Raw genomic sequence first — 16,898 nt, forward strand, 5'->3', positions numbered from 1 at the left:
GAACACCAGTGGGAGTGGAAGATAGCTGGTTGGTACATTTACCCTTTTCATTCATTCATTGCATTTGTATCTCACCTTTTTCTCCAAGGAGCTAAAGGTGGCACGCATGGTTCTCTCTCACCTCATTTAACCCCCACAACAACCCTGTGAGGGGGGTTAAGTTGAAATTACTTGCCCAGGGTCACTCAGTGAGCTGCATGGCCAAATGGGACTCACAGGTCCCAGTCCAACACTCTTAACCAATACACCACACTGGCTCTCCATTTTTTTTTTGTTTTTTTATCATGATTTTTATTGAGTTTTCCATATTTCATTTCATTACATTACACATATCTACAGCTTACATTATTACTCAAAAAGAGCATCGACCTCCTTCCCTCCCTCTTTTCTGTCATCCCTATAACTATAACGTATCTATCACATTTCAATAGTCACTTCTTTACCTTATATCAACTTTTAGAATCACCCTCTAGCTTGTAAATTAGCTCCTTAATTCCACATTACCAAACATTTCATGTTAAAGCTACAAACGATTTCAAATGTTTACAATTTTCTTTCAAATAATCAATAAATTTGCTCCAGTCCTTTTGAAACCTTTCATCGGGTCGATTCCTGATTTTCCCCGTCAACTTCGCCAGTTCCATGAATTCTACCATCTTTATCTTCCAGTCATCCAGGGTGGGGAGTTCTTGCTGCTTCCATCTTTGAGCCAGGAGGATTCTTGCAGCCGTTGTGGCGTACATAAACAAATTTACAGCTTTTTTGTGAATTTCCTCACCAATTAACCCCAATAAAAATGCCTCTGGTTTTTTGCTAAAATTATATTTTAATACCTTTTTTAATTCGTTGTAGAATTAGGCCTTAACCTTAGTGCAGGACCACGAACTGGCTCTCCATTTTGATGTTCCAACACTCGCTACCATGAACCACAGAGCCCATGGTGCTTCCATGTTCAACCACACGGGCCAGCAGTAGAAGGATCAGCATGAAGATATATTGAAAGCAATCCTAAAATGGGCAGGAATTGGAGTGAAAAGGGGATGCGGCATCTCCTATTTTTAAATTTGATGGATGGTAGGACTTATATTTTCTTGGAAGTGTAACCCACCAGTGCTGGGCAGCTGCACTGTACTTAGTGCTGCCTGGTGGGTAGAAATGGCATGTGGAAACAAGACCACGATGGATGATGAAAACATCAAAGGGCTTACACAAGGAAGTACACAGATATGAGCTGTCACCAAGACTTTGCCACAATGATCTCCTATTCTTTGTTTTTATATCATTGCTGCTCTTTACAACTGTGGTGTTTGATATTTATTTATTTAGCAAGCTTTTTATACCGCTTTATCAAAAAGAAAACCTCTAAGTGATTTGCATAAAATAGTATGAAACGTTCATTTCAAAAAAATAGCGATAAAAGCAGACATTTAAAACATTTCTCAGAAGTGCAAAGCACTGGTCACAGCATCAGTTCTGCACTTTTTATCACCACTAGAGACATAGGATGTCACCCAACTAACATCAGTACAAGGATTTATGCTTTTGCAGCGGAACCATCCCTAGTTTTGTCCCTCTGTGTGCACCTCACAACCTCCCCAAATCTGCTCTGGAGGTTTGAGAGAACACCTAGATCGGATTAAGCAGGGAGGGGTGAAAAACTCAATTGGTGAGAGTTTTATTTGGATACGGCCCATAGGGTTCTATCCAACTTGGTGCACGATGAAGTGCAATGGAAGTTCCTCTTTCTCTTTCTTCCCTGTGTCCCCAAAATGTGTTAATGTTCTATCACCCACCCTCTGGAGCAGATTTTGCAGCTGAATAGGAGGCATAGCTGTCAACGTTTCCCTTTTTTTAAGGGAAATTCCCTTATTCCGAATAGGATTCCTCGCAAGAAAAGGAAAAGTTGACAGCTATGATAGGAGGGCTGTAGCAGAGAGGGGAAAGATGTTCTGATGCGCAAGCGGAAATCTGTTACAGAACTGCAGCATTACTTAATTTTGCCCTAAAGGAGGAATATTTGAACTAGCCAATGACATATCAGAGAGAGAGGAGAAATGTATTTTTTGTGCAGGCAAACAGCCAGATAGTAACGCAACAATGCCCTACTTGTTCTTTTACTTTCGTCAGCCAGCCATATTCCTCTACATACTATAGATCAGGGCTCTAATGTGATTTCTTATGAGAGAAATATGGAGATATCAAATAACTGCTTTGTTAACAAAGAGGTTTCACCCTCCCCAGACATCTCTCTACTGCAGATTTTTGAAACGCCATGGGAAATGTTTGTTAATGACTATGAGTATTCTGTTTTTCCACCCTTCCCTCTGCTTTCTTCCCTACAAAAAACAAAATTATTCAACTTCCGTTTATATACTTTGGCCTTTGGTCCGGCTGTTGGGACAAAAATATATGAAAGCTGACACAGTGACTCTAAACATGGCAGTCTCCCGAAATCAATGCTCCTTAACATTTAGTAGTTGGGGAATGCAAACAAGGCACTGTTTTTAAAAGGAACACGAACTGGCACATGGAGACAATTATCCCATAGGGAGGATGCGCTCAAGCTAGGACAATGGAAGAAGTTGATGGGGAAACAAAACAGGAATAGACAATTCCATAACCTCCCCTTGTCTCAGTCCCCCAAGACTGAAGACAGAATAATGATAAATATAGAACATGCTGACTGGCTCACACCAGACCAAATAGGTTTCAATTACATGTTCTTGCACAAGAACTACCATGATCTCCAGACCTGATGCAGTGATTCTCAAAATGTGGGGTTGGCCTCCCTTAGGAAAGGCACATTCCAGGAAAAATAGGATTCTGAGACAGGGAAAGGACTCGGTAGTTAGAGCACATGTTCTGCATGAATCATAAAATTATACAATTGCAGAGTTTGAGAAACTTGACAAGACATGCAGGGTTTCTTAGAGGCTATCAGAAAGAAGCTATATGCATATCACTCAAGAAACCACAATCCAATGAAAATGGGTGTAGTGAGCTCCCAAGCCCCTGACTCAAATCTTACTGTAGGCACAAATTTACTAGGAGTCATAGGTATGCCATCAGTTTCTCAGCCTCTGTCTTCTCTCCACTACCATCAATTGGCAATATGGAGATAATTACAGGTCTGTTGTACAAATAACAGAGATATTATGTGTGATGTAACTTTAAATGCGCTGTACATGCAGGTCCTGCTTACTGAACACAATCCATTCCCACAATCATTTGGTAGACAACTGTTTGCATAACGAGCCCATGGTGTCCATTGATTTCTATGGGAACATTCCTAATTCGGGATTGCTCCAATCTCCCCACCCCCACTTTCCCCTCCAATGGTTTCTTCCTGAAATGTCTACAGCCAACCAACAAAGAGAGACAAAGGGGGGAACTTATTTTTCCAATAGCTCCTGCTCTCTGTTTCACCCAATCTTCCCCTCCCTGAATGGCTTCTGCCCCAAAATGGCTGCCGCCGACCAGCAAAGCAGAAACAAGCAAGAAATTAAGGAAGTGGGCCAACTGTCTGTTTGGATATCAGAATCAGAACCTGGAGTGTATAGTAGAGTTTGGGGATAATTATGTTTGGATAAGTGACCTTTCGCATAGCAAGCATACAGATAGCAGGACCTGCTTGCATATAAAATATTGTCATAATCACTGCCACCTCATTTCTGACACACCCTTCACCAGTACGTGGGCATGTTTAGCCTGGAGAAGAGGAGGTTAAGGGGTGATATGATAGCCATGTTCAAATATATAAAAGGATGTCACATAGAGGAGGGAGAAAGGTTGTTTTCTGCTGCTCCAGAAAAGCGGACACGGAGCAATGGATCCAAACTACAAGAAAGAAGATTCCACCTAAACATTAGGAAGAACTTCCTGACAGTAAGAGCTGTTCGACAGTGGAATTTGCTGCCAAGGAGTGTGGTGGAGTCTCCTTCTTTGGAGGTCTTTAAGCAGAGGCTTGACATCCATATGTCAGGAGTGCTCTGATGGTGTTTCCTGCTTGGCAGGGGGTTGGACTCGATGGCCCTTGTGGTCTCTTCCAACTCTATGATTCTATGATTCTATGATTCTACGTCCCATTACAACAATTTAAAGTTCAGTATTAAAAAAAAACAGTTAAATGACCGTCATAGGACTAGGGTGGGTCCTGAAAACACACATTTCAGGTGTCAAAGGTCAGGGTAAGAGGTATTTCATGATGAATCATGCTGTGATATACTAGAAGGGCTGATCACACCACTAGGTGGAGTGAGTTTGTTGGCCAGGCAGCTGATTTTGGATGCAATGGTAGCAAATTGTGATTTCATTTATTACTGCTGTAGTTTTATTACTGGGAAGAGACCCTGAGGCATTTTCTGCCAAAAATAATTGGACCAGCCTTGGGTACTGTGCACCATGGATTTGAGGGTAAGGGCCGTACTTACTGTTCCCCTTCTGTGTGATCAGGGCGGCAAAGGTGGCAAAGGCTCTGTGTTTGCTTCAGATGGGACGTTGCCTGCTTCCGGTGGAAATGCAACCAAGCAAGAACTCAATCATTCCCTGTACTATTGGTCTAGGACAAGAGACTTCTTTTGTTCTCATATTTCAGCTGGGGGTAGCTTTTAAATTTGCCGGTGGCTTCTCTACCCTAAAGAATCGTGCTGTAACCCACCGTGTGATCTTCAGTATATGAATTTAATAAACAATGTTGTTGTTTAGTCATTTAGTCATATCCGACTCTTCGTGACCCCATGGACCAGAGCACGCCAGGCACTCCTGTCTTCCACTGCCTCCCGCAGTTTGGTCAGACTCATGTTTGTAGCTTCGAGAACACTATCCAACCATCTCGTCCTCTGTCGTCCCCTTCTCCTTGTGCCCTCCATCTTTCCCAACATCAGGGTCTTTTCCAGGGAGTCTTCTCTTCTCATGAGGTGGCCAAAGTATTGGAGCTTCAGCTTCAGGATCTGTCCTTCCAGTGAGGACTCAGGGCTGATTTCCTTCAGAATGGATAGGTTTGATCTTCTTGTTTCTCTGAGTTATTCAAGCCCCTTTGCCACGACAAGGCAGTGATCCATGAAAGAGTAATACACAATGATAATAAATAGGCCAACCACCACTATATCCTTTGGTCAAAGCCCTTCCTGAGACTTTAGAAGGGCATTGTGGGGAGAAAACTTAAATGAATTTGAAAATCTTATCTTATTTCCTTGTAGCTCTCAAAAGCAGGAGCATTTCTACATTTTATATATATATTTTGTATCACATTTTCCCCACCAGGGGGAGCATGAAGTCCTTGCTGTTGAAAACAAGGCAATGATTCAGATATAAAGCATTTGATTTATTTTTCTGACAAAAATTCAAGAATATTTGTTTGGTCTGCGTTTTGTTTACTTCAGGTTCCCCTGAGATTTATTTTCAAGCTCTACAAGTGTGTGCGCACGCACGCACACACACATACATATACAGGGATAAAACCACGCTTTTACAAGCCCAGTTGTCCTCTGAAGCCTCGCTGGCCAAGCCCAGGATGACAGCCATGTTTTCATTAGAACAATCCTAGCTGAGCAAATACAGAGCTCAGATAGGAAAAACTGAGGGCTCAGTACTTCTGACTCAGGACAAACTCCCATTTTCTCTAGTGAAGTCATTTCCTTGTGACTCGTCTGGGAATATCCACAGATAATGGTTTACAGAATTGCGTGTGTGTCAACAATGAAATTATTCCTCTAAAATGGCTTCATTCCACTCTGAAGAAGCCAGAAATACACAACCGCACCTCTCTTTCCATCAAAAAGCTATCAACTCTTGGTCCCCACAGTGAAATACATGCACATTTTAAAATAAACAAGTGCGGTTGATGCGGCTCCCGTTTGTCTTCCATAGGGTTTCTCTGCTTGTTTGCCATGGTCTCATTTCTTTGTTTATTCACTCAAATCAATGTTTGGGATTGTTTATATATTTTCGTCTACGTTGCATTGTGTTGAAAAGCTCCTTGTTTGTTCTGTCTGCCCTTGACTTCACCGGCTAACTGGAAAATAAATAACTGTCCATTTGTAGCTGGGTTTGGTGGGCAGACTAATGTAACTACACAATGCGAAAAAGATTTGAGGCATTCATAAATCAAAGGAAGGAAGGAAGGAAGGAAGGAAGGAAGGAAGGAAGGAAGGAAGGAAGGAAGGAAGGAAGGAATCCTAACATAAGCTTTGCTATGTTTTCATCACACCACCAAGCTATGGGTCATATTCACTCAGTGTAAACCAACTGAAATGAATGACCATGGCTAATTTAAGTCCATTCATTTCAGTGAGTCTACTTTGAGTAGACATTCGTTGACTACAATCCTATAATTCCTGTGATTCTTCAGGGTAAGCCAAATTGGCCTATAAAAGAGATACATTTATAGTTTTGGCATGACCTCATTGTCCGTCTTTGCAGAGAAAAGCATTATATTCAGATGTCAATTATTTTAGCAATGAACAACCCACTGTGGAAGTGCAACTCACTGTGTTTGTATTTCTAAACAATCATATCTTCTGGATCAAGCTCAGGGGAAACTAAGGTGGAATCTACACACATATAAAAAAGCTGTGAAAAATACATTGAATTTTGCATAGTTCACTTTCGTCATCTAGTCTCACATTTGTATATTGCACTCTACAACACATTTAAGATGTTTTATTTGCAGCCGTGTAGCTGAGTCCCAATTCACTCTGTCTACAGCAGAAGTCATTTGTGTAGAGTTGGTTAAGAATGGGAGAGCATTTCAATTCAGTTTCATTAAAGTACAATTGATTTCATACATTCCAAAACAATGACAGCACCAAAACAAGTATAACCATCGAAATCTGCACTTATCTGAATTTTTCAAGGGAGTTCTCCAGCCAAACAATATTTACAAAAATGCATCTGTTGCTGGAAATTATGTACTAAAGTGCATTGTATTAGGAGAAATCACTAGCAAAAATGCATATTCAAACTGTATACAAATATGTGTCAGGAGAAATTCACACTAAAATGCTGAATAATTTTCATGATTTATTTTTTTCAAATTGCTAGTTGCTGCAGGACTGAATTTAAGAATGAAAAAATGAGAAACTGAAAGAAACAAAATTGGCAAATCCTTCCATCTCTAGTGCTGATTGGGCTGTAGATGTGACATCATTAATCCACCTCCCATAAAACAATTTTTGCCGTGTTTTAAATTTTATTCTCCTGTTTTGAAGTAACATATTGATGTATATTCAACCGAATGATGGAACAAATTCTGATTTCTCACTCTGGGCTGCCTGACCACCAAAGTGGAAAATAACAACCAAGAGAGACTAGAATAGTCTGGAGGAAACTGAGGACCCCCTCCTCTTATGCCAGATATGAAAGCTCAAATCTCTGTTTCTGAAGCGGGAATTAAAAAAAAAACCCATAACAATTAGAAATGAGAAGAATAAAACTAAGCAGTGTTAACTTGTCAATTTTAATCAAAACCATAACTTTTCAACTGCTTGGCCTTTAACCACCCAGCCACAATGTGCCCCCTTCTCCTCCTGCCTTTCATAGCTCAGCATAGCCCATGAGGACAAAAACAAGCAAAAAGTAAGTATATCTTGTAATGCCAAAGTAAACACAAGTGTTTATTATTTTTTGCTGGAGCAGAAATGTCAAGGATTCACCCGGCCTTTTCTGTCCGCAACCTACATGCCCCTTGTAGATACCTGAAATATGTCACCTCCGCAAATTGTATACATCCTGATGCATTAAGCGGGTGGGGGAAAGTGAAGAAGAAAAATCTTTGTGTGGCCATCGAGAAAGGTGGTGTTGATTTTATGGCTGGCTGCTGCTAATACCACCCAGGTTCTTATTTCAGGCTGTGGCCATATTTAGTGCACAGATTTCTAACCACATCTTTTTCACAGTCCTGCAATAACATATAGTATTTTAAAAATGTATACAGATAAAAATGAATGAGCCACTGGAATGAGCACAGGTGTGAGGATCGGAATAATTCCCCAAACTTTTCCACAATGTGGTACAAATATTAAGTCTGTCTGAGTAAAATGCAATATTCCTTTTTCTGGATTGAAACTATCCCATCTTCAGCATTATGTGTCACACCTGTATCCTTCAAATGGCTCAGTGCAGTGTATACTCGGTTCTCAATTTGCCTCACAACAACCCTGTGAGGTAGGTTAGCTAAGGCTGCAATCTTAAATGCACAAATTAATAAGTCCCATCAAACTAAAAGGAAAACATACAAAAGATTGCTCTGTAAGAGGATTATTGTTACTTGGGCAGGTCAGTATTATCCCCACATTCCGCATGGGGAAGCTGAGGCTGCAAGATTAAGACACCCCTAGTGCATTTATAGTTGTGACATTTCAACCACTTAGTTCTCAGCTCACATTCTTGGGGATGTTTATGCTATGTGAAGTTTAAAATGCCTCTAAACCTCTCCCATTCTCTTTGTGCAAATATTTGATCATTGTTAACACAGAAGAGAATAGTGGTTTGATTTTTTTCTAATTGTGTATGAGCGTTCTAGACTATAGGTTTTACTTTCAAATTACAAACTCACTGTAAACCTCATGGTGGGGATTACAGTGGTACCTGTACTTATGTGCACCTCTTCTTGCGTATCCTTCGGGATACGCACGCGGCAAACTCAGAAGTATATTTCCGGGTTTCGCCCCGCATGCATGTGCAGAAACGCTCTACGCGCCACATGCATGCGCAGAAGCGCTTTTTCGCACCTTGCACATGCACAGAAGCGGCACCTCCGGTTGCAGAAACCTCGGGATCCGACCAGAGCTCCAGAACAGATCCCGTCAGCAACCGGCGGTACCACTGTATATTCTATTTTTGTAGGGTGGTCTTCAATAAATGTGTCTCTACAGTGCATGGGTATCTATTTGGGCAGTGGGACTTTCCCCCTCTTCCCACCCCCCACCCCCAGATCTGCTCCAGGGTGTTGGCAGAACCCCTAGAACAAATTTAAGGGGTACACAGGGTGAGTTCTGTTGTTCAAGCAGAAATCCTTGCACTAATAGGGACGTGACTTAGCCCTTCTTTGAATATAACCTTTAGTCACTAGGTGGCACTAGGCTTAGTTGTGTCTGGATGGAGTCAAGAGTTTCCTCTTGCTGTTTTTTTCCCCTCTGGCTTCCTGACTAGTCTGACTTCTATGCCTCCCATGCAGCTTCATAGCTAAAGGGGGATTAAAAATCCCACATCCAAAGACAACACTCCTGTCATTCTACTAGTGACTCCTCACAACGCCCTTCCTCCTGTACAAATTAGCACAGCTTCAAGCCCTCACCTCTAAATGTTCATGCATGTGCTGTTTTATAAAATGAGGCTAAAATACTAAAAAGCATATTTGCTATAGCTTCTATGTAAACTAATTAGACAAATTAATTGCAGGATTTTATATAAAGGCCTGCTTCTGTTTTAAAATTCCTGTGCAGGAAATACTACCAATTCTGGGAAGACAAAACAAATAAGCAAGCAAGTTTCAGTGAAGCTATTTTGATAACCTTTTAAAATAGGTGGCTCACCGTAGATTAGGATGCCAAAAAACAGTTTGGCCCCATCATGCTGCTTCCTCCTTGGTCTGTATTTCTGAAGGGATCTCCAAAGAAAGCTGTGCTTAACTTAGAGATCACCTCCTTGTTTATTTCCCATCATCAAAATAATATTGCACTCTCAAATACAAAATCTATGTGTAATGTAGATGTCATTTCCTAGCTGAAATGCTGCCTAAGGTAACATAACCACATAAGGCAAGCCCTGCAGTTTCAGATGTGGGGCTCATTCAGACAACCGGCTTATTGGACATTCACCCTGCTTTTGTTCCACTTTGTTTGCAGGGCAGTTATATGACAGTGTTAATCCTGATTTGCTTGTGTGGTGGTTGTGGGTCTTCCTGTGAATCATTCATTCATCCTTCATGTGTATGCGCATATAGAAATTGCTGGGGAAAATAAAATCCTACACTTGCCTTCCCAGAAATTGATGTGTTCTCTTACGTTCACTGACTTTGCACAGAAAGAGGGGACTCCCTGTGGCTTTTCCTTAACTTTAGGGGTCTTTAGAGGAAGCGAGTCTTTAGGGGAAGAGATTTCCAATGGCCAAGCATGAGAAAGGACCATAGCTCAGTGGTAGAACTTCTGCTTTGCGTGCAGAAATTCCCATGTTCAATCTCTGACATCTCCAGGTACAGCTAGAAAAAAGTAGCGTCTGAAACCCTGGAAAGCTGCTGCCAGCCAGTGCAGAGAATACTCAACTAGATGGACCAGTGATCTGAATTCAGGCAGCTTCCTACATCCATATATACACCATCCAGAAGATGTTTTTATTAAATTGTCATTTGCTACTCAGGGAGGGTGTAGAATAATTATCATACTGCTATCTGTCCTGAGCCCTGTCCAGAGAAATGCAAAGAGATGGTGAAGCCTAAAACCAAAATGAAATGGAGTAAGTATTGGTCTAGACCAGGCATCCCCAAACTCAGCCCTCCAGCTGTTTTCGGATTACAATTCCCATCATCCCTGACCACTGGTCCTGTTAGCTAGGGATGATCGGAGTTGTAGTCCCAAAACAGCTGGAGGGCCGAGTTTGGGGGTGCCTGGTCTAGAAGCAGCCTGTTATTCAGTCCATGGATCGGCATAAGCTGAATCGCAGGACTAAGTTGTGGCTTTACTGAGAGCAGATAAAATATCAGCAATATATATCCACATGGACTGAAATTTTCATCCCTTATTCCCTGCTGGCCCATTGGACAGCATTCCTGTAGTAAATCACAACACTGAAAGTATATTTCATGTTACTATCAAATTTCAGTCAAGTGAGACATAAGACACTATGAAATTATTCACATATACTTGAAAAAGAGCCACCTTTTAGATACATTAGCACACATAAATTTATGGTTCCATCCACTAAATTTATTTTGCAGCTCTTTTGTTTTATGCTATTTTGTTCTAGTCAAGTGGTCTCTGTGGAGCAGTGAGTCACTGGATCTCTTCGACTTCTCAAGCAAACAAAGCCAAGAAAGAAAGAAAAATTATCACCACCCTGGTTCCGGATCAAATAGGGAGAGTAGCTGAAGTTACAAAGTCCATTGTATGAGTGTATATAGAATGAGGGTAACACAAGCTGTGAGTTGCAGCAGCACAGTTTGTCTTGGCTCCAGGGAGCACCTTCAATTTTTCGGGTATCTCAATTTTCATATAAAATACTTGTATGTCATAGCTGTGGAGACAACCTTGAAAAGCATGCCTGCCTTATGCACCCCTAAGAGCATGAGCACCCACACAACCCCCCATTTTAATTTTAAATCTCATGTTTTTCAGCCAGGCTTGTTTGAGCTGCGAGTAACAACAGAGCTTTTGTTCACTCTCCTGGCTGTAACGCAGCAGTTGGGAGCAATGGAGGCCTGTCAGCAAAAAGCTTTCGAAACAAGGGGCATTCTGAGGCGGTCACGACTATTCTATGGAGTGGGGAATCACATATCTGAAAATAACCCTTAGAAAAACAAGGGAATTCTGGTAGCCCCAAGTTCACCTCACTTGGGGGCCTCTGTCCCCTGCAGGCAGCAACCTTGGCTCATGGATCGATTTCCTGCTCAATCTGAGCTTTGCTGTGGATATGACACACAGCAAAGCATGGCTTTCTCACATGATCTTTTGAAGAAACCAGGGTACTCTCACAAGTCATTCACATCCATGCCTGAAGAGCTCTAGGAAAAATAGCAAAAACCACAGAGCTACCCGTCTCCGAGGGCTGTGTCCTGTGAATTTTTGCTCACCATTAGTTCGTTGTCTCCATGACTGATCAGCTGATCAGCATACCCATGTCTGACATACACATAATTGCGGCTATAAATTCCTCATGGTCTACCTTTATTATACAAGTGAATGATGGGTTCGCTCCCATGAGTGAAAATAGTAAAGTCATTGTGGTACTCCACCCCGCGTCTAAGAAGCAATACAACAGCTCACACAACCTCCAGGGAAGAATACGATAATGTACCCAATCACTAATGGAGCAGACTTGGTCCATCTAGTCCTATACTGTTTACTCTGACTGCCAGTTGCCCTCCAAGGCCTCAGTCAAAGGTCTTTCATAGATCCACTACCTGGAGAACTGGGAATACTTTGTCACAAAAGTTTTTGTTACAAACCTGCACCCTTTTTGAATTTCAAAGCAGTTCTCTAACTTCATCTTGGTATAAACTGTGATAGGTGCTTTTAAAAAAAAATCAGCCTATGGCAGGTCTTCTTTCAAGGTGTCACCACAAAAGGAAACCATCACAAGAAACATCACAACAGCCATATGAATTAATTGGCTCTAAATCAGACTCTGGTCCCAAATGTATGCAAGGTTGTATACACATCCTTGACACAGAACCCAGTAAGTTACTCTGCCGGAATGATAGGTGCTGTGCATCTGTTACACAAGAAGCAGTGCTACATGCTACAGGGAAAGGAAGGCTAGAAGCAAGTTCTAAATCTGAAAGAGTAATTATGGAGGGAAGTAATTATAGAGGGTTGTCTGATCCAATACCACAACAAATACCCATGCTAGGCAACATTGCACAAACATTTCCACATGTCAGTTAGCAATAATATTCATGACAGCTTGTCAGTTTTTGATGGATGATAGAAGATTCCGTTTTTGAAGTAGAAAGTATCCTTTACAATTCGGGATTTGCCATGGATTGGTGTCCTCATGTCCTTAACCACGTCTCCTGGAAAAATAAATGTGTAATTGAGCATTAAAAATTGCATGCCTAAGATAACCTAAAGCAGAATGCCAGCTGCCACATGATGTGATTTTCAGATTCCGTTACAGAACAGTCACAATTTGCAAACTGATAAGCAAGGAGCAGTATAAACCTGTCATCCATTTCCTGGATTTGGTGAAATCATCACCAGGCATTTAACTGACTGCCATACAAACCATCATGAGTTCACCACCTGTAGCTGTGATGACTACATTGCCTTCCTGGGGCTGCTCAGGTAGTTCCGCCTATGCTGTAGATAGATAGATAAACTTTATTCGCATTAGCCAACAGCCATAGCAACATAAAACAAGCAATATATACAATTAAAAAGACAAAAATGGTTAAAAAGGGCTATCAAATGACCAAGATTATCATTCAGTTGCCTGCGTTTACAATTGGCTAACGCCAACATGTGCTCTTAACTGAAGAAGAAAGCACTAAAACCTGTTTGGGTCTTTTGGAATGAGGCTGATAGACCTGAAGAGCTGCAATGCTTTATAGCTCCCACTGAACAAAACTCTGCTCCATAAAACAATAATGCACAAAACAGCAGCTTAGTTCCACTATTAATAAAAGATATAAATGCTTAGATCAGGCATAAGCAAACTCTGCCCTCCAGATGTTTTGGGACTACAACTCCCATCATCCCTGACCACTGGTCCTGTTAGCTAGGGATGATGGGAGCTGTAGTCCCAAAACATCTGGAGGGCAGAGTTTGCCTATGCCTGGCTTAGATGATGGCAAACTTTTTCCCTGTCTTGTAATAGCAGCAGACTATACAGAAATTCAGCAAGTGCACCCTTGCCCATCATTTTATCTTAAAAGATTCACCTGCCTAATTTCTACCATTCAGGGGGCAGGCAGGCAGTCATTTCCTCCAAGGAGCTTAAATATGGCTTCCCCCTCCTTCCATTTTATCCTCACAACCACCCTATGAGGCAAGTTAGGCTGAGAGATGGTGCCTGACCAAAGATTCATGACTGCATGGGGATTTGGACTCTGAAGTGGGGCCTGTAAAGGTGTCGTCATCCCAGGCAAACACCACCAGCTTGTGCTTCACTTTATTTAGTTCTTACTGTTTTGTATTTCTTCTTAACACTTACGCTCAGAGCAAAGTCACCATGTAAGCAAATGAAACATCATTCAGACTCTGGCATACAGAACTAGATTGGCTTCTGTCACCGTGACTCACGGAATAATGCTTTGCTGGGGGCTTATGCAGAATGAAATAGGAAGGCTGCTAAGTGGTAACAGATAGAAAGGCAGGCATAGGGCAACTAGAGCAAGCGGAAGGCACAATTTAGCTCCCGCGCCTCAAAAATGCATTTCTGAACAAAGCTTAAAAGGGAGGGTGACCATGTGGCCTACTTTCCAGAGGACAGTCCTCTACTGAAGAACAGTCTGCTCCAAAAGAGACAGACGTCAATGGAGTTGTCAGTCAACAACTGATACCTGGTCACAGTCTTCCCATTTGACCTATACTAATTATTGTCAAATTTGCAAACGTATAAATTGCCTTATGCTAAATACTGCGCCGATTTCTGGCCTCTTTTGAGGAGATACATTTCCTCGGGTTTTTTGCCAATGTGTAAGTGGGCCACCATATTTAAAACTGTTCAGGAGCTGGCATGTGTGCATAAGGAAAGACAGACAGCTGTCAGGGACACATCCTGTTAGTGCCCTATGCCTTCCCAAATCTGCTAGAGATCAGGGGAAGTCCTACAACAAATTTAAGCGTGTCATGGCGGGGGAGATTACATATGGACAACAGACAGCGCTACACTGCATTCCACCCTAATAATTTTCCCTCACAAAGACAATTAAAGCGGGGGAGGCAGAAGCAACTTGAAATATTTCGTCGTCACTGGTGAAGCATTCTCTTAAGCCTACTGCATGCCTCTCATGCTCTGGGATCCATGCAACAGCCATTACTGGTTCATTACTCTTACCTAAGCGCCAGCCATATTCCCATGACGACAGCACTGGGTAGCAGAATTTCTCCTCAGGGCTCTTCATCTTCCTCTGCTTGAGGTAGTGGTTCCTCCCTTTGCCTTCATGGGAAAAGCCCTGGTATAGCAACTGAGTTGTCTGTGGCGTGGGAACCCTCATCTCAGGAAGAGGCTCCTGAAGGCTTGGGCCTTCCTCCTCCTGCTTCTTCTCCTTCCCTGACAGCTGCCGCCTGTCCTCTTTTTGCACAGTTACTTCTTGACACCGGAGGGAGCTTGCACTCTTCTCAGGAGGGCAGATGGCAGGCAAGAAACACTTCCTCTTGGCGACCCCATAGTCAGTCACCCGCCTGGGGTATTTGTGCCCGTATTTTGCCTTCCAGCTGACCCTGCAGGAGGCCTCCTTGTTAATAAGCTCCCTCCAGCCATCTTGCTCCCGTGTGGTCAGCAGACCCCTCATGGCCCCAGAGAGATGGCAGAGTCTGTGTGGTGACCACCGTGTGCTCGGCAAATGTTACTTCCTGCCTCTGGTGTCCAAGGAAACATACACAGAAGGGCCAGTGAAGCTATTCTCAAATTACAGCCTCTGAACAGGGCCTGTGTGTGTGCTCTCTCTCTCTCTCTCTCTCTCTCTCTGACACACACCCCTCCTGCAACTAGGTGACTACAAGGCATAAAGCTGCGTTGGAAGGGTTTGTTTTTGGTGAAATGTTGAAAACCTTAGGTGGGCTTCTTTGCAGCTACAATTGCCCGACAGGTGGAATTAGTTACCTTACAACCTAGTTGGGGCTTTGTAACTGAAGATCGTAAATCAAACTGAAAGTAAAGAACCTTGCCCTCCTCACCCTTCCCACTTGTGCTGACTACAGAGAATATTTACACCTGAGAAACACACAAGTGTGCACACACACAAATAGTGATTTAACAAAAACACTTGGTTGGAAAAAACAAAAAAAAAATTTCCTTCCAGTAGCACCTTAAAGACCAACTAAGTTAGTTCTTGGTATAAGCTTTCGTGTGCATGCACACTTCTTCAGATACACACTTGGTTGGAACTTCTGTAACTTGGTTGGAAGTTAGCAGTCCATCTTGAATGCAAGTTGTGCAACAAGCAAGCAGGGGATTTGCCAATCTTCATTTCCCCGATTTTAAGTTGCATTGGACTCAACCCAAAGAAAATCAAAGCCAAACTCAGCGGAAGCCACAAAAAGTTAGATTGGCTACCATTCCATGTGGTGCCTGTGATTTCTCTCTCTGAAACCACAAAACTGGCTGTGTGCCCTTGCTCAAAACCCACCCTGGGGTTTGGGTGCGTAATACAGCCCCAAAGCAGGCAAGTTTTGACTGGCTCTCTGTGTGTTACACAAAGAATTCAAACACCTTCTTAAAAGCCCCCTGCCTCACAATGCAGTAGTCATAGTGATAGCTGAAAGGTAGCACAGTAGGGGGATAAATCTTTTTCACAGAAATGTATATAGCATACAGCTACAGAGAGGAAATTAAAATGCATGCAAAGGTACTCTCTCTATCTTTCTTGTCCCGTGGTCTTAATTTGAGCAGTTGCCCTTTAAAAGCAAAGCATCTTAAAATAACAGAATCAAAAGCATTTGTAGCTGAGAGATGGGTAAGGCAGCTGTATAGAGATGAACTCCATGCCAGCCATTTGGTTTCATCCTCTAATGCTTTCATCGCAATGCAAGAACTACCACACCCATAAAGAAATGGGAAAGTTTCAGACCTCTGGAGTTAAGCCATAAATTATAAGATTCAAATGCCAGGCCTCCACCCAAGTTTCAAAGAGTACATAGTGAGTAAACTAATATAAAGAGGAGAGAGAATATTCTGATGAAATTCATAACACTGAACTTTGAAACTGGTGTGTGTGCCTAGGAGTGGCATGGAAAACAGTGAAAGCTTTTGTATGTAGCTCTAGCTATTAACTGCCCACAGATGTGAGAATCTGACATCTATTAGAAAACATGGCACAGCCCTTTTAAGCTAGGGCCACAGTGGAAGAATATTAGCACCGAAAAAAGAACATTGCAAACAAAACAAAAACAGCAATCATTACTTCTGGTTCGATGGTAGCATTAGTTACAAAGACTGATAAATTCCACATACACTGTCCATCACCCATAGCTCAGAAGAAGGGTGCATTCTATGCAAGCAGAAATCTTGGGTTCCATTCC

General features: G+C 42.2%; 1 protein-coding gene across 1 annotated transcript; it reads right to left on the reverse strand.

The window, feature by feature from the left end:
* Positions 1 to 7,169: 7,169 nt before the first annotated feature.
* Positions 7,170 to 15,462, reverse strand: LOC310757655 (protein SPMIP1). Its single transcript, XM_083603150.1, has 2 exons — positions 14,713 to 15,462; positions 7,170 to 12,727 (listed from the first exon to the last, which is right to left on the reverse strand). Exons 1-2 carry the CDS (start codon positions 15,167 to 15,169, stop codon positions 12,609 to 12,611), a joined length of 576 nt encoding a protein of 191 aa, XP_083459276.1. The 5' UTR covers positions 15,170 to 15,462; the 3' UTR covers positions 7,170 to 12,608.
* Positions 15,463 to 16,898: the final 1,436 nt, after the last annotated feature.

The sequence above is a fragment of the Podarcis filfolensis genome, assembly GCF_964270895.1.
Source record: "Podarcis filfolensis genome assembly, chromosome: 2".
NCBI lineage: Eukaryota > Metazoa > Chordata > Lepidosauria > Squamata > Lacertidae > Podarcis > Podarcis filfolensis.